This window comes from Theileria equi, chromosome 1 (genome assembly GCF_000342415.1).
Source record: "Theileria equi strain WA chromosome 1, complete sequence".
NCBI lineage: Eukaryota > Apicomplexa > Aconoidasida > Piroplasmida > Theileriidae > Theileria > Theileria equi.
The window spans coordinates 66,804-88,271 of NC_021366.1; the positions used below are offsets into that span (position 1 = coordinate 66,804).

At 34.2% G+C, this 21,468-nt stretch overlaps 10 protein-coding genes across 10 annotated transcripts; 6 read left to right on the plus strand and 4 right to left on the minus strand.

Moving 5' to 3' along the window:
• Positions 1-124: 124 nt before the first annotated feature.
• BEWA_017760 (aspartate aminotransferase, putative) lies at positions 125-1,515 on the plus strand (the record flags this gene model as incomplete). Its single annotated transcript, XM_004828544.1, has 5 exons — positions 125-270; positions 317-560; positions 606-776; positions 814-1,062; positions 1,096-1,515. The coding sequence occupies 5 exons, from the start codon at positions 125-127 to the stop codon at positions 1,513-1,515; spliced, it is 1,230 nt and encodes a 409-aa protein (XP_004828601.1).
• Positions 1,516-1,547: 32 nt separating this feature from the next.
• BEWA_017770 (hypothetical protein) lies at positions 1,548-2,384 on the plus strand (the record flags this gene model as incomplete). Its single annotated transcript, XM_004828545.1, has 2 exons — positions 1,548-2,016; positions 2,053-2,384. 2 exons carry the CDS (start codon positions 1,548-1,550, stop codon positions 2,382-2,384), a joined length of 801 nt encoding a protein of 266 aa, XP_004828602.1.
• Positions 2,385-2,399: 15 nt separating this feature from the next.
• On the minus strand, positions 2,400-3,331 carry BEWA_017780 (peptidyl-prolyl cis-trans isomerase protein, putative). The gene has a single exon (XM_004828546.1). The coding sequence runs from the start codon at positions 3,279-3,281 to the stop codon at positions 2,709-2,711; it is 573 nt and encodes a 190-aa protein (XP_004828603.1). The 5' UTR covers positions 3,282-3,331; the 3' UTR covers positions 2,400-2,708.
• An 873-nt stretch (positions 3,332-4,204) lies between these two features.
• BEWA_017790 (nuclear transport factor 2, putative) lies at positions 4,205-4,923 on the plus strand. The gene is made up of 4 exons (XM_004828547.1): positions 4,205-4,343; positions 4,387-4,562; positions 4,597-4,677; positions 4,718-4,923. The coding sequence occupies exons 1-4, from the start codon at positions 4,261-4,263 to the stop codon at positions 4,750-4,752; spliced, it is 375 nt and encodes a 124-aa protein (XP_004828604.1). The 5' UTR covers positions 4,205-4,260; the 3' UTR covers positions 4,753-4,923.
• Positions 4,924-5,071: 148 nt separating this feature from the next.
• On the plus strand, positions 5,072-9,104 carry BEWA_017800 (hypothetical protein; the record flags this gene model as incomplete). The annotated part of the gene is made up of 3 exons (XM_004828548.1): positions 5,072-5,246; positions 5,287-5,319; positions 5,362-9,104. 3 exons carry the CDS (start codon positions 5,072-5,074, stop codon positions 9,102-9,104), a joined length of 3,951 nt encoding a protein of 1,316 aa, XP_004828605.1.
• Positions 9,105-9,127: 23 nt separating this feature from the next.
• BEWA_017810 (hypothetical protein) lies at positions 9,128-13,807 on the minus strand (the record flags this gene model as incomplete). The annotated part of the gene is made up of 1 exon (XM_004828549.1): positions 9,128-13,807. The coding sequence occupies one exon, from the start codon at positions 13,805-13,807 to the stop codon at positions 9,128-9,130; it is 4,680 nt and encodes a 1,559-aa protein (XP_004828606.1).
• A 311-nt stretch (positions 13,808-14,118) lies between these two features.
• BEWA_017820 (actin, putative) lies at positions 14,119-15,495 on the plus strand. Its single transcript, XM_004828550.1, has 3 exons — positions 14,119-14,161; positions 14,309-14,462; positions 14,501-15,495. Exons 1-3 carry the CDS (start codon positions 14,159-14,161, stop codon positions 15,490-15,492), a joined length of 1,149 nt encoding a protein of 382 aa, XP_004828607.1. The 5' UTR covers positions 14,119-14,158; the 3' UTR covers positions 15,493-15,495.
• A 49-nt stretch (positions 15,496-15,544) lies between these two features.
• Positions 15,545-16,710, minus strand: BEWA_017830 (deoxyhypusine synthase, putative; the record flags this gene model as incomplete). Its single annotated transcript, XM_004828551.1, has 1 exon — positions 15,545-16,710. Exon 1 carries the CDS (start codon positions 16,646-16,648, stop codon positions 15,545-15,547), a length of 1,104 nt encoding a protein of 367 aa, XP_004828608.1. The 5' UTR covers positions 16,649-16,710.
• A 264-nt stretch (positions 16,711-16,974) lies between these two features.
• On the plus strand, positions 16,975-19,407 carry BEWA_017840 (ATPase, AAA family domain containing protein; the record flags this gene model as incomplete). The annotated part of the gene is made up of 1 exon (XM_004828552.1): positions 16,975-19,407. One exon carries the CDS (start codon positions 16,975-16,977, stop codon positions 19,405-19,407), a length of 2,433 nt encoding a protein of 810 aa, XP_004828609.1.
• A 114-nt stretch (positions 19,408-19,521) lies between these two features.
• On the minus strand, positions 19,522-21,149 carry BEWA_017850 (N-myristoyl transferase, putative; the record flags this gene model as incomplete). The annotated part of the gene is made up of 10 exons (XM_004828553.1): positions 19,522-19,787; positions 19,820-19,917; positions 19,952-20,094; positions 20,128-20,214; positions 20,247-20,420; positions 20,458-20,607; positions 20,644-20,715; positions 20,751-20,798; positions 20,833-20,979; positions 21,015-21,149. The coding sequence occupies 10 exons, from the start codon at positions 21,147-21,149 to the stop codon at positions 19,522-19,524; spliced, it is 1,320 nt and encodes a 439-aa protein (XP_004828610.1).
• Between the last annotated feature and the right edge of the window lie 319 nt (positions 21,150-21,468).

A 21,468-nucleotide genomic window follows, 5' to 3' on the forward strand; every position in this document is an offset into this window, starting at 1 on the left:
TAGTGGGAGATAACTATGAATCTAGTTAATTTAATGCATTATTTTTAATTATATGCAGTAACCCAGTTATAATTTTTTGATTATTTTGTAGATCAGCGGTTGTTTTACTTTCCTTAGTACTAAAATGTCAGTTTTTGAACATTTAGAATTTAAACCGCCTGATCTCATCTTTGGACCTGCGGAATTAGCAAAGAATGATCCTCATCCGGACAAAGTTGATCTTACTGTTGGTGTATATAAGGGTATTGATGGTAAACCGTTTTTGTTCAAGTAAGTTCCTTAAATTTTCGATTTTCTTATCTATATCACTTTAAAGTGCAGTAAAAAGGGCTAAGAATGCCATTGTAAATGATGTAAATGAATTCGAGGAGTATCTTCCACTTAGTGGTCACGAAAAGTTTACAAATGAAGCTAGAAACTTAATTTTTAACGAACCCTGTTATAATAATGAAGATTTTGCGAAGTTATGCAACAGAATTTTGTCGATTCATACTGCATCTGCAACAAATGCATTATTTTTGGGACTTCTACTAATTAAAAAGAACATTCCATATGCAAGGGTAGGTATAAATATCACATAGTCGATATATACATTCATTACACAGAAATTTTACGCTAGCAATCCCTGCTGGGTAGCATACAAGACAATAGCAACTGGTCTGGGTTTAGAATATGGAGAATACACATATTTTGATTATAAAACGGGGGTTTTAGATATTGACGGGCTTGTACAATCATTAAATTCGTACAACAAGGGAGACATTATCATGCTCCAGGTATATATTCTGTCATTTTACTTTTTCTTGTATTTAGGTTTCCGCTCATAATCCTACTGGAGTTGATCCAAATCATGAGCAATGGATTCAGATTCTTGAAATTATTAAAAAAAAGGAACTAATCCCATTTCTGGATTGTGCATACCAAGGATTCGCCTCCGGTGAATTAGTTGAAGATGCCTATCCAGTTAGGTTGTTTGCAGAGGCGAATATTGATGTTTTTGTTGCTCAATCTTTCTCCAAGATTATGGGAATTTTCAGTGCTAGACTGGGTGTTTTACATCTTGTTAGTTGATACGAAACATATCTTTACGTTTAGGTCATGAAAAAGGAGGATGATGAGATGAAGAAAATTATTAATTCCAATATGGTCAGATTGGCAAGGTCTTGTTACGGCTCTCCCACTAGACACGGCGCTGAAATCGCCTACCGAATCATGAGTACCCCTGATTTACGGAGTTTATGGTCCGAAGAATTGGATGGTTTAATAAAACGTATCATTGCTATGAGAAGAAAATTGTATGAGACTTTGGTTGATAACAAGGTACCTGGTTCTTGGGAGCATATTATAAAACAAAGAGGAATGTTCGCCTTTTTAAATATCTCCCCTGAAGCTATTGAAAGGTTGAAGGATGAACATCATGTGTACATTATTAGTAACTCCAGGATATGTGTGGCTGTGTTGAATGATCACAAGATCAATCACTTTGTAAAGGCACTGTATAGTGTACTTACATAATAATCAACTGAATTTAATATATATTTCATTTTATGATAGATATGTACTATAAGAAATGCTTAAAACGTCAGCACTGGACGATCCTAAAGCGGGAACTCATCAATTTCTTCCAGGAAAGGGAGAGATGCACAGAAGTCACTTTAAATGCTCTTGAATGGCCAAAATTCATTCGTAGAGAAGTACTATGGAGCGAAGGATTAATCCCTGCCCTAATTTCTGGTCATGGCCCTTCGCATAAAATATGTCTTAGAAGGGAACATATTTACCCGTTAGCATTTGAAGAAGAACATGGCCATTTGAGCCATTTGTTCACCGGAAGACTTTATAATCTACGTCTTGGTGGAAATGTTATAAAGTGTATAATATCGCATGTACAAGCAGATCCTGTTGAAAAATCGCTATATTTTTTGAAGTTCAAGAGGCATATTGAGGGGGAAATTAGTGAAGTTGATATACCCTGTACACTAATTGGTCTAATGGCATCTCCAGCATACCTAAAGGGTTAGAATATATTCTCCATTACACACTTATTCACAGGCTATCACATCGAATTGATGATGCCCACAGTAAAGTGCGAAGTTGCAGGTGCTACTATACCTCCTCCCTTTAAAATAGATGTTTCTAACCTTGATTACAAAGAACCATTTAGTTCCATATATCTCGAAGATATACTACATCTACTTCCCAAGGATGAAAGTGTTTTATTCCATAGATCATATGATATAGAGAAGCAAGAAGTTGTATGTGCATATTTACCGGGTACATTGCCAGAAGAGCCACTTCCAAGTGACTATGTGGACCCGAACTTCCTCAACAAAAAAGGGCGACGCATTCATTTAACATACAAAGGATTCTGGCCAAAGCAATAATAATGTAATATATATCAAGCTTATCTACATATTTTTGTCTGCCTCTGGTAAGAAACAGAGATCAGTGATTTTTCCTAGTTTAAGTAGTAATAGAGCTTAGTACTCGATATTAGCAAAAAATTCAGTTACACACCAAAATGGTCGCATGATAATTGGTCTGTCTTTTAGAGATTTGCCAGATTGAAAAAATAGAATATTAGTACGTATACGTTTAATCAAATATGGTTCCTTCAAGGAACTTTATACCGACCCTTTTTTATGATTTATTCTGACCAATTCCTCAACGTTAGAATATGTATGTTACTTTGACACAAAACTTTTGGTTTACAATTCTCCTACTTCTTCTACTGTTGCTTTAGAGATAACAACCGTAGCTTTTGGCCTTCCCTCACCTGATCCCACGGATTCTACGGCCTGTACAACGTAATCCCCCTCTAAAACTTCGCCAAAGACTACATGTTTGTTATTTAACCAACTCGTGATGACAGTAGTTATGAAGAATTGTGATCCATTTGTATGAGGACCTCTGTTGGCCATGGCGATAAGACCTCTCTTTGAGTGTTTTATGGTAAAATTTTCATCATCAAATGTTTGACCAAAGATACTAATAGAACCAGTTCCATTTTGGTTAACGACATCTCCTCCCTGAATCATGAAATTGGGAATGATTCTGTGAAATGGAACGCCTACATAAGAGTAATGTTTCCCTTTATATTCATATCCTTTACAAAACTGTACAAAATTCTTGACAGTCTTTGGAACCACAGAACCATACAACCCTAATACGATATTTCCTATGTACTCATTATCCTTTTGAATTTCAAATGTCACGCGGTGTGTTACCGTATATGCGTAAACATGATAGATAGAAAGCAACAAAACAATCACCTTCAACATTTTAGATAGTTTTAGATTTAGACTACTCTGATCGGCACTATATGCGTAGTGAACTGAAATTTTGAAGGACCCAACTATTATGTGGATATCAACGGAGCGTTATGCAACGCAAGATGGTACTATTCCCAATAGATATATTCTGATACTGTTTTTTTCATACAAATTTTTTACGTATCTCTGCCTACCCTATATCGCTTCAGAGGATGTATAATAGGCTTAAATTAAGAACTACACAGATACATGTTATATGTACCATCAAATCACCACTTTGGCCTCCAAATTAAACTTGGTATAATAGTCCCATCCTTTGAACAAAGGTGGACATGAAGATGTGAATGTTATAACTCATCTATAACAAATGATACTGTAACTACCACAAATCGCGTTTTTGTCCATATTTTAGTTTGTGTTACTCTGTTGTCTTGAAAAAATAAAAGCTGCTTCGAACGAAGGCTCGTAATTCCCATTCTGAGATTGTAACAATAGTCTACTTCCTCGGGAAACAAGTGACCGCATAATATATGTGCATACTTTGATTTTTATTTGGAAATTTTTATTTATAATAACTCTGGGAAACCGATGTGTAACTCTCAGAATTTTGGTAGCGTTGTCTGCTGATTCATGTTTCTCGGCAGACTGCCAGATTAGTTCATATACTAACGAAACGAATATAATTGTATGTTTAGTGTGATTGATTCGGAATACGTGTTAAATGCGAAGGGAAGGCTATAATATTCTATCATTCCTCAGAGCTGGAGAATGCCACCCATCATTAAACCGTTCTGGTAGGAGATGGTAACTTGTATATTTATTGATTTTGTCTTGTTAGTTAAACAAGTTAATTCAATATAAACTAATAGTATGGACTCATAGAGTCTCATTTTGAAATAACGCTACCCCACCCATAGATCCTTTTGTCCTTTGCGGAGATATTCAGTATATATTTACCTCTTTTGTTCGTCTTTTAGTTTACAATAGGATGGCGTCTGGTATGAATGCACAATTTAACCAAATAGGTCTCCAATTCACTGAGATGTACTATCGTCTTATGGAATCTGACAGGTTTGTATTATTGAATGTTTGGCACACATCTTTCTCTATTTAGGAAGGGTCTAGCTCAATTCTATACTGATGATAGTATGATGACTTTTGAGAACAATAGTTACAAAGGTCAGGCCCAAATAATGGAAAAGTTACTCTCAAACCCAGCTTCTAAATATTCCATTTTGACCTGCGATTGTCAACCAGCTCCAAACAATGGCGTGGTAGCTTTTATAATGGGTATTTTAATTGATTTATAAATATTTGTTTACAGGTGATTTGAGCGTTGAAAATAATCCTCCCATGAAATTCGCACATGTTGTTCAGTTATTTCCAAATGGAAACAGCTATTTTGGTAAGTGTCTATCTAGGTTATGCTTACACCAATTGCGTAGTGCTAAACGATATATTCCGGTTATGTATTGGATAATGGAAATCAACGTTCGTTATTTTGGGCCTTTATCATCTCGTAGATGGTTTGAATTAACTTTAACTAACACTTAAACATTTTCACTACTTGCGTGTGTAACAGGAGGATTTGAAATTTAACGAGGGTGGGGAGTTGTCGCTACACATTCTAAGATAATTCTCCATATCATTTAAATATACACAATATGGCCTAGTTTAATGATATATTTCTATTGCTAATATTGTAGTACAATTGTACGGATTCGGTATTTTTCTAGACAGGCGGTCGCCTTGAGTAGTGGATATGTCAATATTCTCCCTTGTACACATGCTTGCTGAATATGGGAATTTCAACTTTTAGATATATTTCAAAATACCACAGGTGTCTAGTGTTGATATTTGTTCTGATATATACCGGGAAATTCATTTCATTGGTAAACGCTTCAAGATATGATCCCCAATGGCTTAATTTGATCGAAAATGCCGACACACCTGAGGGGTCTAACACAAAAACAAGTATGTTCAATTTTATTTGCAATGTGTACATATTTTTTAGGTAAAGTAAAACTCAACGTCACCATAGTACCAGGTGTGTACCATTTTATCCGTATTTACATATAATTTTATTTAGTGGATAGCAATAAACAGAAGCTTGGATTTTATTTTAGTATTCATTCAAGCCTATGGTTGTCTGATAAGGAAATCCAAGATTTGATAGGTTATACTCAAAACAATCAATATGTTCAGGAATTCCGTATTTTCAGAGAAAAATTATTTAAGAGGTATTCACATTACAACTTTAGCGGTCCTACTCTGAAGTACAAATTTTTAACTATCTTAACCTGTATCTGTATCCAAGGAAATGTACAAGTTTATGAAAATTCTCTTACTAATCAATTTGATAGAAGCATTTCTGTTAACATCCCAGAGTATGTGACACAACACACGAATGTAAAAGATTGGGAATGGCTGGAATCCCCTTTGCCGGATTTGTCCTTTTTGATTGCCCTTAATGATGTAAAAGAATATGCTGTGCCAAATGTTTCAGTTGGAGGGGAATATGACGCTTATTATTATGAGAAGGTTATTTTCGGAAATCAATCTCTTGTAACTGGGGAAAAAGGTGCATTAGATACACAATCATCTCCTGAAACGCCCATTCATGAGAATAATGGTCAGGAACAGAAGTCATCAGATAATAAAGTATCTAGCGCGAATAACAGTCTTAACTCCGTAGACAAAATCCCTCCTGAAAACAATAATACAGACGGTATGACTGAAGAATCGGACGTTGGTGGTAAATATGATAACACGACCATTTCAGATACTCCTCCGGATTCAAATCCGGATAACCAACCGGAGACTCCTGAAACAGATCAAGCTCTAAATGCAAAAGAAGAAAATTCTGAATCAAACAAGGGAAAATCTGAAAATGTTCAAGAATCTCTCAACAGCGAAGAAAAGGTAGATGAGAATGTTTCAAACGGGGGTTCTGATGTCGGAGAAACTACCGGAACAAACTCAAAAACTGAGGAATACGATGAGACTCTATTGATGGATATGTTTGAAGCGTATGATAATTTGGGTATTTCTTCTGGATCATATACTACATTGAATTTTACAATGACTATTCGTTTCTACAATGCAAATAAAGAAAGGAGTGTTAATGTAATAACAAAAACTATCCTTTTAGTACCTGGGTCTATATTTAAGATTTGTAGATCAGACAAATTTGATGAGGAATGTGCTCGTGAAATAAGGAATAGACTAATGGGCCGTTATGAGGACGATGAAGCAGTGGCATTTAAATGGGGAAGATTAATTTCCCTCTTACAAGCTTTGGCGTTCCAGAATTCGGTATACGTAGAAAATGCTGTTTTCAGGAGTGAAAAACCTTCTATAGCTATGGTCAAACCTGAATTTGTATTACCGTTGAAATCATTGTACCTTATCACTAGCTTGTTTGGAAATGCACAATCTACAAGTGGGAAGATAACACTTTCATTCGAGGAGTTCAAGGAAAACTTTCCAACATTGTCTGATTCTAAACTTGTGGATCTAGGTATGAATTTTGGGCCAAATCTATTTCTAAAAAAATTCGTCCAAAAATATGGAAACCTTTTGGTTACACACAGCGTGAATGATCTGCCTCTGGATAAAAAAACATCTTCTACAGAGACAAACAAACCTACAACGAGCTATACAATTAACTCCAATGAGGATAATAATGGAAGTAATGTTTCGATAAATGAATTGTTAGATGAAAAGGTTAATACAGTACCACTTCATCAAGACATTCATTTTATTTTATCAGGATATGAGAAATCCTTGAGTAACGTGCCAAAGAAACTCAATGGATATAAGTTATCCTGGGACACTGTAAGCAAATACCCTGAATTGTTAAACTTATGGATTATAGCATTGGATGTTATGAACCTTCTTAAAAAGGGTGGAAATCTCAAAGAATTCTTGGACAGCCATGTGTTTTCCTATGAACAGTTGAAAGACTTGTTTGAAATAACGTATGGTTTAATAGCAAGTGAAAATTACAATTCAGTAAGACCATTCTATGAAAGTGTAGGAATTACTCAAGAAGATGTAGATAAAAATCTCTCCAGAGTGAAAAACTTATTTTTTGCTAGAACAGCGACATCTATTACACGTTTACCTCCTATAGTAAAAGAAATGGGTCGGGAATGTTCTATAAAGGATATGATCACATCTCTATCATCGCAAGATTTGGTTGAAAGACTCCAACTAATGTTTGGTACGTGGTTAAAAGATTTTCGCGAGATAAGTGATGATAATAGCTTTGAGTTAGCTGGGTTATGTAGCGCTAGTGCAGCATTGCTCCAGCAATGGCATTTTTTCCAAATTGATCAGAAATTTCATGAAAGTAACGTTCCATGGATATCTCTCATAACATCATTTTCAAGATTGGCAAAGGGAAAATATTCTGATCCAACGCAAAAAAATGAACTGAAGGAATTGGTTAACAGCCCAGCCGGAAAGATTTGTCGTAAATACATAAATTCTGCTGGAATTGTATCTTCATCCCCTTACAAAGGCCCTGGTCGTAATATTCCTCCGAAATCTCTAGTGGGTGCTGTTGGAAATGCACTTGACCAAAATATGGAATCTTCTGTTGATGATATTGTAAACTCCATGCAGAGATATTTTGGAACAGAATTGAAGAAAAAGAATGTAGGTAATTCTTTGGGCATTTGTTTTAGTCTACAGATATTACACAGAATGAATAAGTGTCTATCAATAGAGAGGTCAAATGATTATGCACTTTATATGTTAAATCTTTTAACTATGGATACTGCGAACATTCTGAATTATTATACCTCTATTGCTGAACAGACATCTCCTTTAGACTTTAAACACGAATTTATACACAAAGCATGCGATATTAATGATCCTACCGTGAATTCGATTCTTAATAAGCTCTTCAATTTGTTATCCGTGGATTCGCACAAGTTATTGGTGGATGAAGTCAATAAAAGGGGTTTCATATCACCGGCTGTTAAGGAATCTGGTGAATTGGTCTCTGAAGAATCCGATGAATCGTTTGATGATAGCGATATCGTTGATTTAAGTGACAATTTTATGAATCTTCAAGATTCTTTTGATTCGCTGGACTCAGAATCGTTACTTGAAATTGCTCATTCCATTGACGAAAGAAAACACATGGAAAGAGATATATCCTCTGGAAAATCTACACGGATATCTGATTCATACATTGGCTCCCCAGATTTCACTTTAATGGAGAATATATATGAAAATATAATGAAAAACCACAAAATAATCGATCCTAGAGATATGAAGGTTCTAAATTTTGATATTCGTATGGAACCTCAACACACCAAGGAGCTCTTATCTTTAAACGTTCCTATGTCATTTCACACCGTAGAAAGTGAATTTATAAAAATTCTAAAGGGAAGGGAACTTTTACATATGCTCCTTTACAGACTCGCAAAGAGGATTGAATCATTAGAAGAAGATATTCCTGTTGGTGATATTGAGAAGAGGACACTAGAATTGGCAAAAGAAAAAAGGAAAAGAATATTTTCAATTCCGGTAGAGGAATACATTGCATATGGTCAGTACGATTTACAAACTTATAGAAACCTCAAGAATATTTTGGAAAAAGTTCCAGAGGATGGTTTTTACTTTGAGCAATTGGACGGGGAACAAGTTCCGGAGGATTATATAGGCCAACATACTGCCAAATGCATATCTAAAGGTACAGGAACCGTTGTAATCCAAATTATTGATCCTGTAGAAGATTATAACATAAAAAATCTTTTATTGAATAATAATCACATAAGATCACATGATCAACGTTTTTACGAAATTTTTGTAAGATAATATTATACATTTATTCACTACATTTAATAAATCTTTTCGACTAAATCTTGGAGTTGTAATATGTCTTTTGAAGTGTTTGAGCTATTTTTAATAAGGGATCGGATATACCTTTTCGCCTTGGTGCAAGTAAGCATATTGTAACATTTGTAGGATGAGATGTGATCATTTGAATAAAGTTTCTGGAGTGTAGAGCAAATCTTGCACATGCACGGTAGTATTGAATATAATTTTTCAACTTTACAAGAGTTTTTATCGGTTTCAGTGATCAACTTTTCGTCACTTGGAGAACATGTAAAAATCTTATCTATAAATTGCAAGAATCTTATTTTATATTCATTTGGAGATATTATAGTCGGTTCTTGACCTGTTCCTATGTTGGCTAATTTCTTTCCTATTGTTTCAATTTGTTTATCCCAGGTATATGGTCTTAAAAAATCAATTAATCCTAATGTAATGACACTATGCTCCGGGAAAATGTGCAAAAGAAGCGAATAATCAACTATATTTATACTGGAAAGAAATTCTAAATCACGTAAAACATTTTTTTTAAGGTGAATAATAGATTTATCTTCCAATTGTATTGGACAACCATTAGTATATTCTTTAAAATTTTGATCGAGCAGAACAATATCTTGTGTATCAGATGTGGTATAGCCATCATTACTGACAACAAACCGCTTAAATGCAATTCCTTTTATATCAAAAGTTATCTTTGACGATGAAAGAAAATGATTTATGTTCTGCATTACAAAACAGTTTATGCTAGTGTTAGATTTTTTATGATGAATTTTATATAGTCCATACGGTATACCCATGAGAGTATCTCCATTTAAAAAATGATCAAAAAATCTGAGCCCTTGCGCTATAAACAGGGCCATCTCATGTTTGTTTATTAGTTTTATTGTAAATTTACCATCGTATGTTAGAAATATTGGTGATCCACTCTTACCACCTGTATTAGACATTCTTAAAGATCTCGAGAGAGATCTCACAAAATTAAAATCATCACCGCATGACTTTCTTCGCAAGTCATAAAAATGAAGTGGATAGTATATAGTTACCCTATATCTGTCGAATACATCAACATCTAAGGTATTACTTCCCTCAGAAAGTGTTTCAATTTGATTAACGCACAAATCATTGGAGAAACTCTCCATAGTATTCACCTTTAAAATATTTATAACTATAGACTGCAGAGACGATAAAAGTCTGTTTGTATCAACATCCCGAATTGATAAAAAAAATAAATGAGAAAAGACAGATTTAGAAATAGACATCTTTACTAGATACTCATTGTTAGAACTTCTAAGATTTTCTATAAAAAGATCAGATAGCGGAAGTACACTTTCAGCATTTCGTGACTCTACATCTTTTATATGGTTAATGTGGTTGGTGTATATTATAGGAATGCCATAAAAGAGTTCAAAATTGCGTACATGAACAACCCTTTTAGTTTCATAGCATTCTAGTGCAGATTTAAAGTATCCCTTGGCAACTTTGTCATCTATTACAGGGATCCAAATTCTAGATATTAATTTCTGTTGAACGCTGGAGGATTTTGTTTTCCAGTTAATTCCAAAAAGATATTTCAACTTTTTAACGTCAAATGTATTTGTTTTTCGTAAAACACCACTTTTGTTTGAAGCTAATGCTTTCAGATATATTCGCCTCAATAAACTTATTCCTATAAAGGATTTTTGTTTGAGAAAATATGTGGATCCATTTGCATTGCTTAAATAATGGTCGGAAAGTATACTGTTCGATATTATATTTCCAATATCGCGCCTAGGTTGTAGTAGTGCGGTATAATTTGCACATATTATAGAATTATCTGTAATAGGTGCAGAATTGATTATTTTACGTATAAGCCTGGTATATTCTCTTCCCGGAGATGGAAATATGATCCCATAGTTGTAAGAAAGATCCAAAAATTGTTCAATAGTGTAATCTGTGTTAATTTGTTCTGTTTCTTCTTCAAGAAGCTCCTCAATACTCTGCATCTTAGAAACTCTTGATGTCATGATACTGGATGTCCTTGACATGTCATTAATATTTATCCGCTCAATATTAATAAAATCGGACATAAAAGAATGTGTTACTATAATTGATTCACCAAATTCCAAAATTTTTAAATCATTGATTTTCTCTATATGAGAAATTAAACTAAGATCATAGGTAAGTCTCTTGTTAATACTATGAAGTGAATGGTAAAATGATTGTATAATCATAAAAATGTGTAATGGATCCCTAGGGCACCAATATTTTATATAAATCATATGAGAAATACACTGGGAATAAATGCCAATAATATCAGTTTTTGCCTTGTGTAATGATTCGTAAAATTGCTTTAATTCACCAGATAGGTCAATCAAGGGAGCCAATGCGCAACGTAATTTTTTCATTTTACTTTCGTACGCATTCACAACCCCCGTAAAAAGATATATCCAGTTTAAAATATCCATATCTGATATAGAGTCTATGAGATTTACTCCACAGTGCTTGCAATGTAATGATGAATCCATAGTTTGCATTAATTCAGTGCTCATTTCAATACCAAGTACAGAGTGTTTATCAAACATTTGCACTATGTTATTATATTTCAAATCCCTTATGGACATCAACCATCTGTTATTAAAATGACTGTTTATTCTGCTAAATGATATATCAGCTATTTCACACATGCATGGTAACCAATTTTCTATTTTTTCTTGAAAATTTATTCTTGACGTTACAATGGTAAAAGCCCTGTGAAACAAATAGGACAAACTATAAGAAATCATAGAACGTTTATTCCAAAACAACAAACTAGGTAATGTAGTAGACAAATCCAAGTTCATATGATTGTATGACCAACTTATATTACAAAGTCCATGATGATAGAGCGAAGATTTTAGACAATTGTAGAGGTCTCTATTAAATATAGGATGGATTTTGTAAATACTAACATTGTTCACCTTTAAGGATATACGGTATGAACCAGCTATCAAAAAAAAATTGCTATTTTGGAATAGTAGATGACCACACTTGGCGCTATAACACTTGTTACAGAGTAAAAGCCTGATAAAGCTTCCAAATGTAAGATCCTTCACTGCAAATATATTACATTCCTTGCATATATTACACTGCACTTCTACACTAATATTGTTACTTTTTTGCGTAAATTCAGTGTGTTCAACAGATAGGGACAGTCGCACATTGTTCACTCTTAGGTTCCAGGTTTCAAAATGCAGTTTATGATTTATAAATGTTTCTGTACAATCATTTTTTACTTGGCACTTATTGTTTATTGCACAAGTAGTATATTCTGATAAAAAATCACTTAAAAAATTTCCGGTTGAATAATCACTTATTGAAATCGTTTCATGGGTAGGTTTAGAACATAATTCACATGCCTTGGTATAGTATTTGAAACATTTAATACAGGCGATCTGTTTGTATCTTTTGTAACTAATTTTTGGATTCATTTTATCTTTAAAGTTGTCCAATTTCATTGTGTAAACTGAATCAGTAAGCATGAGCTTGATGCTGTCTAGGTGATCATTATTGAGCAACAAGTATAAAAAATCCGAGAAATAGTGACAATATATATCTTTGTTTATAGAGCTTATGTTAAAAGAACGGTGCGAGTTCGTATTAAAAGTACCTCCCAAATCATTAACTATCTGCAATTCCTCCATAATCGCTTGTAATCTAACGATTGTGATTTTGATCAGTTTTTTTACTCTATTAATATGTTCATACCCAGAATTTCTGCTGGAAATAAATATTGTAAATCCTCTAAACTTATTCGATAACGACAACATCGCTATACTAGTAAGTCCATTTTGAATAACTTTGAAATTAATGTTTGAACCTAAATAGGTTTCATAGTCTTCTGTTGCATCTATAGATGACAAAATACTACATTTAAGTGCAAATGCCACATTGGACAAGGTTTTATATTTTACCTTCCAGAAACAATGAACACCTCTATCGTATAAAATCTGTGATATATCTTGGGGTATGTGATCTTCAGATAATATAAGTTGAACCCTGCTACTGACTATTTTATCAACTAAACGGTTGATATAGTTTATAGAATGGCTAATGCCCAAAATAGGCTCATAGCTAGTTTTATTTTGTTGTGTAGACAAAAAAGACTTTGTCAACAAAATTCTACAGTTGTTCACCTGAAATGTTTTCCCTGAATGAAACAAGTTTCCATAAAACGCTATGCCACCGAATACAGATATCCTGTGTTTACGATTCATGCCCACTAGTGGCAATGCGCTCTCTGTTATCTCCAGAATGCTTACTAGATTTATTATATCCCTATCGGAGTGTCTTTTCTTAGCTAATAATCCACGAAGGAAAACCAAGTTTAAGATGTTATCCACGTAATATGTTTCCAATCCAAGTAATTCACAATCCTGTATCATACATCGTCTCAAGTATATTTTTGATAGATTCAAAAGGTCAGATTCTATTCCAACTGATACAGAAGAATCAGAAAAGGTGTTTCGTGATACATCTGCAATTCCGCTATCAATTTTCCGTGGATTAAATTTTAAGTGACTAGGTCTTCTCTTAGGCTTAATAACATATTTGAGTCCTTTGTAGTTGTTCCTATTTGTCCAAAACTTCTTTTTATGGCTGTGTCTGCAGTAAGCAGTACAATACGATTTGCGATATTGTCTTGGATAAATTACCATTGGATGCTTCATTTCACCCATGGAACCATATTTACTGGAGAGTTTGGTTTAAACTACATTGAGCATCATTATTGACTGTTGCGATGATGCCATTCCATGCTATTCTTGGTCGTGTGTATTGTTAGCATGGAAGTATGAAGTCACCTACCTTACTTAAGTATCATCATTGTGACTAGTTAGCTGAAACCCATCCACTACGTAAAGAAATTTAGAAGCTTATGAATAAAACAGTGCCTCACGAGTGTTTTCATGTTAAAACAATCTATCATTCAATGACTTTCCCCATTCATTGAATTATATCTCATTTACACATACATTTATTTACTTGGTTTTAATTGTACTTTGATTACTTATAATAAACTTATGGTTTGTTCTTCGTTCGTGTTATATTATCTACATGGTAAATGTTACATACCATTTTGCCTTTGGTTATGAAATCCTTCTATTTTTAGAGATTTAATCAAATACACATCGTATATTCATAAATACTAATGAAACTGTATTTTTAAATAGGTATATCTGCCATTTATAATCATAAATGGAACAATAATATCCATAATGTCTGATGAAACTTTGGCTATAGTAATAGACACCGGATCTTCATCCATAAAAGCCGGTTTTGCAGGTTCAGATGTCCCTAAAACCAGAATTCCTACAATTGTTGGAGGTAAAGTTGTCTATTATTCATTTATTCGATATTTGCAGTGGATAATGAAGATGACGTCGTAGTTGGTCAATCTGCCTTTGAAAGACAAGGAAATGTTGGACTATTCAGACCCATTCAACATGGTATTGTTCGAAATTGGGCACTGGCTGAAAGTGTTTGGGAACATGTTTTTGCAAATGAGTTAAAAGTATCGCAGGAAGACCATCCAGTGTTACTGACAGAGCCTCCACTAAATCCGAAGTTACACCGAGAAAGATGTTGTCAACTGTTTTTTGAATCATTTCATACACCAGCTCTATATCTTGCTCCAACATCATTGTTGTCACTGTATAGCTCTGCTAAAACAAGTGGATTTGTTTTAGATATAGGTGAAGGCGTTGCTCATTCAGTTCCTATACACGAAGGTTGTATAATGCCTTATACAATAGTGCGTTTAGACATTGGAGGATTTGATTTAACTTCTCATTTGATATCCCAGATTGAAGTTTTGAAGCAAAGTGGTTTTGAGGGAAGAAGAATCGCAAATTTGATAAAAGAGGAATGTTGCTATGTTTCAAAAGATTTCGATAAGGAAATTAAGGAAATGGAAAAAAATCCTAATTTATTTAAAAAAGAATATACGTTACCAGATGGTACTAAAATTAATTTGGTTAAGGAACGCATAACTTCTCCTGAGTTACTATTCAAACCAGAAATTGCTGGTAGAAACTGTCCTAACCTGGCTGAAATATGTTACCATTCCGTAAGGATGTGTTCACCAGAACTACATAGAACTATGTTTAGCAATATCCTACTAACTGGCGGTACAACGTTGTTTGAAGGATTTTTGGATCGTTGTGAATATGAAATTGGGGCGCTGGTTAACAAAAATGTTCCGGTGAAAGTAATATCATCAACACATCCCCGTGATATTGCAGTTTGGATCGGTGGCTCTATCATCGCAAATCTTCCAAATTTTCAACCAATGTGGGTTACTAAAGAGGAATATGATGAAGCTGGGCCAACAGTTATTCATCGTAAATGCTTTTAGATGTACATACCTAACATAAAAATATATTGCAAAAATTGCATATGTAATTGCATTATTTGTTTACATATTTCGAAAAAACGCCAGAAACCAACAGAGGGAAAACTATGGATGCATCTGCATGTACCTTTACTGGATTTGTATTAGCCTTAATTTTCCCCCAGGAAATTGCTTCATCAGGACTAGCTCCAGAATCTGAACCATCAAATTCCTGTGCTGTAGATATGTACACTGCGAAATCTGCGCCATTACGCATTAAGTTAGAATTGCAGACATGATGCTTGGGTAGCCCTCCACCTAAAATAATAATCCCAGACTTTTTACATTTTACAGCTATGCTATTAATTTTTCTAATATCCTTAACTATATCAACAATGAGGTTTGGTTCATTTCTAGAATAGGTATGATAGTATAAATTGTCACCAAGGGATCCATCCGTTAAACCTGGACAAAATACGGGAATTTTATTAACATGGCACCAATGATAAAGGGATCTCTCATCATTTATTTCCGAACCCAAAAAATCGATTAGGGATGAAGGTGTCCATACAACTCCTTCCTGCACCTGCTTATCATGCATGTAATTTAATTTAGGTTGTAACCAATCCTCAAAGGCGCAATAGTTCTCATTAGGCATAATGAGATTTCCAATACGATTCCATCCCTTTTCTCTCAAAGATGCTCCATCTAAACTAAAACTACCGATATAAGTATCACCTAAACATTTAATTAGATCTTCCTCTACTCCTCCACCGCTTGTTACTATAACATCGATCAATTTGTGCTTAGCCAAATATACAAATGCTTCTCTTAGACCACAGGATATCATATTTGATGTAAAGGCCAACCATATTGTACATCTTGTATTTTTTCTAACTTCTTCATCTTCATATATAGTACCTATGTCCTCTGGACTGAGAGATTCATCGCTTAGACGCCATTTCAACATTCTATCGATCATTTCTGCAGCCTTTCCCAGGTTTGTAGCCTGAAACCCAAAATCTTTAAAATGCCCTAGTAGACTTTCCATTTTCAATTCCTTTTCAAAGTCTATACCTGCCACTTTGGCCAAACTGTCTTCCATAGAAGCTGTTTCCTTATGCAAGGCTTCTGAGGCCAATAATGGAAATTCTTCGTCTTTTTTTGGCTCCATATCCATTTTTATTCAATAAATGCAAATGTAACGTTATTATATTATCTGTATGAAACTATATAAATAATAAAGTAGAAGTAGTGCACTTGTGGAGATTCTTCAGGTTTTACTTGAATCCATATCTTGTTACTTAGTCAAACTTATAAGTTCTTTATGCCAGAAAATTTGTATTCTTAACAAAGATGGAAGTTATTTCAAGAGGTCAGGATTATTATGTTGGTTCACAAACAATAAAAATGTGTATATAAGGTTGCCTTTTCTCATTATACACTTATAACCAGTCATACTAACCTATTTTCTGTGTAATATATTCAATTTATGGAGGTAAAAAGATGACTGTTATTGCTTCTTCCACGGAGGTAAAACTCACGTTTATACCTCGTAAGTTGCAATATAGTAGCAAATATGCTAACCTATGGATGATCATCTTGCCTCCACAAACCTTAAAAAACTTACGGGTTGTTCATGGGACTCTGTGTATGGCGAGAGTTGAAGATAGAAGGGTGTGTATTTTGATTCAAAGTTCCGTAGAATCCGATGCAGAATACAATAATCTGAAGCCACCTAAAGCAATTACCACTGAAGAGGTACTAATGAGTCTGAATGTTTCTGGTAATACGAATGTTTCAGTCAACTTATGTCCGCTATCTGACGTTGAATTTGCATCCTCAATTGAATTAAGTTATGTTGAACATATGGATCAAAAGGAAGGTATGTGGAAAAGTATTAGTCAAAATTATCGTGAAAATAATGTCAGTGATTCACATTCTTGGTTGGAATCTATGGACGCTTCACATTTTACAAACGATCTACATCCTCCATCACAGTGGTGGAATTCATTACTAACCGGGGAAATGAATTATGTTATTCGATATTCTCTCTCTGGATCAATATTATTCCATGAGAATGTTATATCCATGAATTTGAAGGGTATATTGGTGCGGTTCAGGGTCTCTACAATAAGACCCTTGCATTCAAAAGCTGTTTTAAAAATTACTAGTGACACGGATGTAAATGTTACGCTTGACCATAAGTTTAAACCATCTGATAATGTTAAAAGTAGAAACAATCATGTATTAGCTGGATTAAAAAAACAATTGGAGATTCTAAAATGGCATGTTATATATCCCCTAATATATGATAAATATCAATCCTTGGGGATATATCCACCTTCTGGTATTATTTTATACGGTCCTCCCGGATCCGGAAAAACCCTTTTGGCTAAGTCTATTGAACAAGATTATAAATCTCTATTTGGTATAACCGATGATTTATGTCATGAAATATGTTTTAAAAGCATAAAATCTAGTGATCTAATAAGCTCAATAGTTGGAAAAACTGAGGAGAACCTTAATGAATTATTTAAAGAGTGTGAAAACATTTCTAAAACTAAAAAATGTATTTGCTTTATTGACGAAATTGACATACTTTGCCAGAAGCGTGAAACAGGCAATGATACTAACAGACGAGTTGTTACATCATTTTTAAACAACATGGATAGTATAAAAGGTGCCATAAATTATACGATTATAGGAATGACAAACGATATAAATTCCATGGATTTAGCTTTGAGAAGACCTGGCAGGTTTGATTTAGAAATTGAAATTGGCGTGCCTACGCAAGATGACCGCTTGGAAATTCTTAAAACATTACTTTCTAATATAAACCATAGTTTAACTGCGGATAAAATTCACTATATCAACGACTTTTGTCAAGCGTTCGTTGGTGCTGATATAAAAGCTTTGATAGCCAATGCATCAGCTGCGCATTTGAATAGAATAAAAAATTCTATTGAAAATAAAGAAACATCTGTGGATTCTATGGTAACTTTGGACGATTTTAAAGAAGCTATAAAGATTACCAGACCGTCTGCGCTAAAAGAACTCTATATTCAAATTCCAAACGTAAAATGGGAAGATATAGGAGGTTATGAAACGGTAAAGCTCTCCTTAAAAGAGTGTGTAGAATATCCACGTACATATGGCCATTTTTATGAAGCTTTACACATACAGCCACCAAGAGGTATACTACTTTATGGCCCTCCTGGATGTAGTAAAACACTTATGGCAAAGGCAGTAGCTACAGAAAGTCATATGAACTTTATCTCAGTTAAAGGACCAGAACTATTTTCTAAGTGGGTTGGAGAGTCAGAAAGAGCTATACGCCAATTATTTGAAAAGGCGAGAACAAATTCCCCATGTATAATTTTCTTCGACGAAATAGACTCTGTTGCCATTAACAGAGAGGATTCTGAATCTACAGGTGTTGGTACTCGTGTTTTAAGCCAGTTACTTAACGAAATGGACGGGATTAACGCTCTGAAACAAGTGATCGTAATAGGTGCCACTAATAGGCCAGACATGTTAGATCCTGCCCTTATAAGACCTGGAAGATTAGACAGACTTGTATATGTTCCACTTCCAGATTTTGATGCCAGAGTATCGATATTCAAGATCTACCTCGGTCGACTTTTGTCTGATTTTAATGTAGACGAAGTATCACTAGAACTAGCTGAAAAGACGGAAAATTATAGCGGAGCCGAAATTGCATTACTCTGTAAAGAATCTGCAATGTGTGCATTGCGTGAACATATAAAGTTAATAGATGACAATACTTCAGACAGTTTTGAACGAACTGGTATTAGAAACAATGCATTCCCAGTATCAAAATCGCATTTGATTGATACGCTATCGCATATAAAACCTCGTACCAAAAAGAGTACCATACGATTTTATGAAGAATATAGTATGAATCATCCATTTTAAAGTAGAACAAGGCCAACATCGTTTGGTTCAATCTGTAACAAATATGAAGCTTAATTTATACATACCATCGGTATCCTCCAGTTGAACAAATAATAATGCAGATCACCATCACCTTTACCAAATTTTAGATCCTAACACAGTATTAAAATGGATGTTTATGGATACCTCTAGTATTGGTTTGTTTTCCATGAGATCCAAAGCATTGTAAACATCGAAATTGTTAGATTTTGCCAGAGATATGGCATTTTCTATCAATTTTTTGTATGGAATTGTAGTAGAAATGTTATAATAAGAGTATGCCGCACGAATTGTCGAAAGTTTTGGATTTTTAATGACCGAAGACGGTAAAGAATAAAAACTTATGATATCAGTAACAGATCCTGAATATTGTTTATTTGCAACGGTTAAAAACCTTTAATCGATTTTACATATGTATATATTATTTCGTCTTTTGGCAAAAATATGTGTTTTACTTCTTCAGGTGTAAAAACTTGATGGATCTTATACTTCCTACAGTAATAAATACTATAAGTGCTCTACAAACTCTAAATGTGTCTTCAATAATTTGTGTACACCGCATACATCCTTATTTTCCATAGGCCGTAAATCTTCCGAAACGTCTGGAACTCTATAAAGTCTAATGGCACGACTCATAGTCATTCTATCTCCTATCCCAGAAAATCTTGCCTACAAGGAAATATATATCATGTATTAACGTACATCCACAAGCTTCTTTATATCCAATGGACGATGCCAATAACGGCATTTAGCGATTGGTTTTGGAATTAAAATACCCGCCGTGTATACCTGATAGGTTTTTTATTGTAAAAAATACTTACAGCTTGCCATATACCGCAAAGATTTATCCTTCTGGTTATTTCTTTTATTAGTACAGGTGCCAGCCGTTTAGAACGTAGCTTTTTATGGACACAAAGAAAGTTGATTTCAGCAATATCCATTTTCTTGTCCATGATGGATAAGGTAACGGGAATCCCTGTTATAAATCCAACAAGCTGAAAATTTCATATATGTAAATACTCTTGTCCATACCCTCTTAGATGATGATACCATGACACCAATATGCCAATCCTTATTATACCCTGGAGGTGTTAAGGCCCATATTAAAAATTCTGCCTTATAATCAAATCTAAATAGATTATCGTCATCTTCAACGTAGTTTTCGTTCAGAAGTGTGTATACCTATAGGATTAAGATGGTGGATAACAAAAAACCTACTCTCTCTCGATCTGATTCACTAAAAATATCGATAACAACCCATTCAAATCCATCAGGTAGAGGATATGGCGTCTGTAACAATTAACTATATAGAAATATAACTGTACCTTGAGAACATTTTCGACGTCGTTATTAGCATCAATTGGTCCGATCTCCTGTGTATTTGATTTTCCAAATTTTTGAACGAACCTCGCTTTTCACAGATTCTGCAAATTTCGTGACAGGTTGCGTATCCCAAAACTTATGATCATTTTTTACAGGTTTTCCTTTTTCTTTTTGAGAGTATAACTCAATCAAGCGACTATTTGTCAATTTCGGTCCATCTCCGGAATCACCCTAAGACATGATAATTTGTTTAGAGTCCGTCGTACATGTATTTTAAGTGCTGACATTATATTGTTTAGAGTTTCTGGATCCAACCCTTCTGGAGTGTGTATTTTGTCCATTTTCTTATCAGGGGGTATATCGTTCTTATCTTTCCTATATTCTTGGTTTTCATTAGCCATTGTTTTAAATTACATTGTAGAGTATCATACGGGCTGTATATAATTTTGTAGACTTACAGTGCACCCAGATTTATGGGTAAGTAGTGTGCCTAAATAAGTTACCGTTCCGAGCCCACGTGCGTGGTAATTTCTTCATTCCGGGCTACTTGTTTTCGCTGTTACCTCCCACTCAAAACGTTGTTAAGTAGAGTTCAACTGGATCTTAATTTACACTCTCTGATATGAAATTTATAAATTGAGATGTCTGTAATTACAAGATAATTTCCATTCTTTCCGTAAAGTAAGGGTGATGAATGCAAAATTTACAATACTACATAAT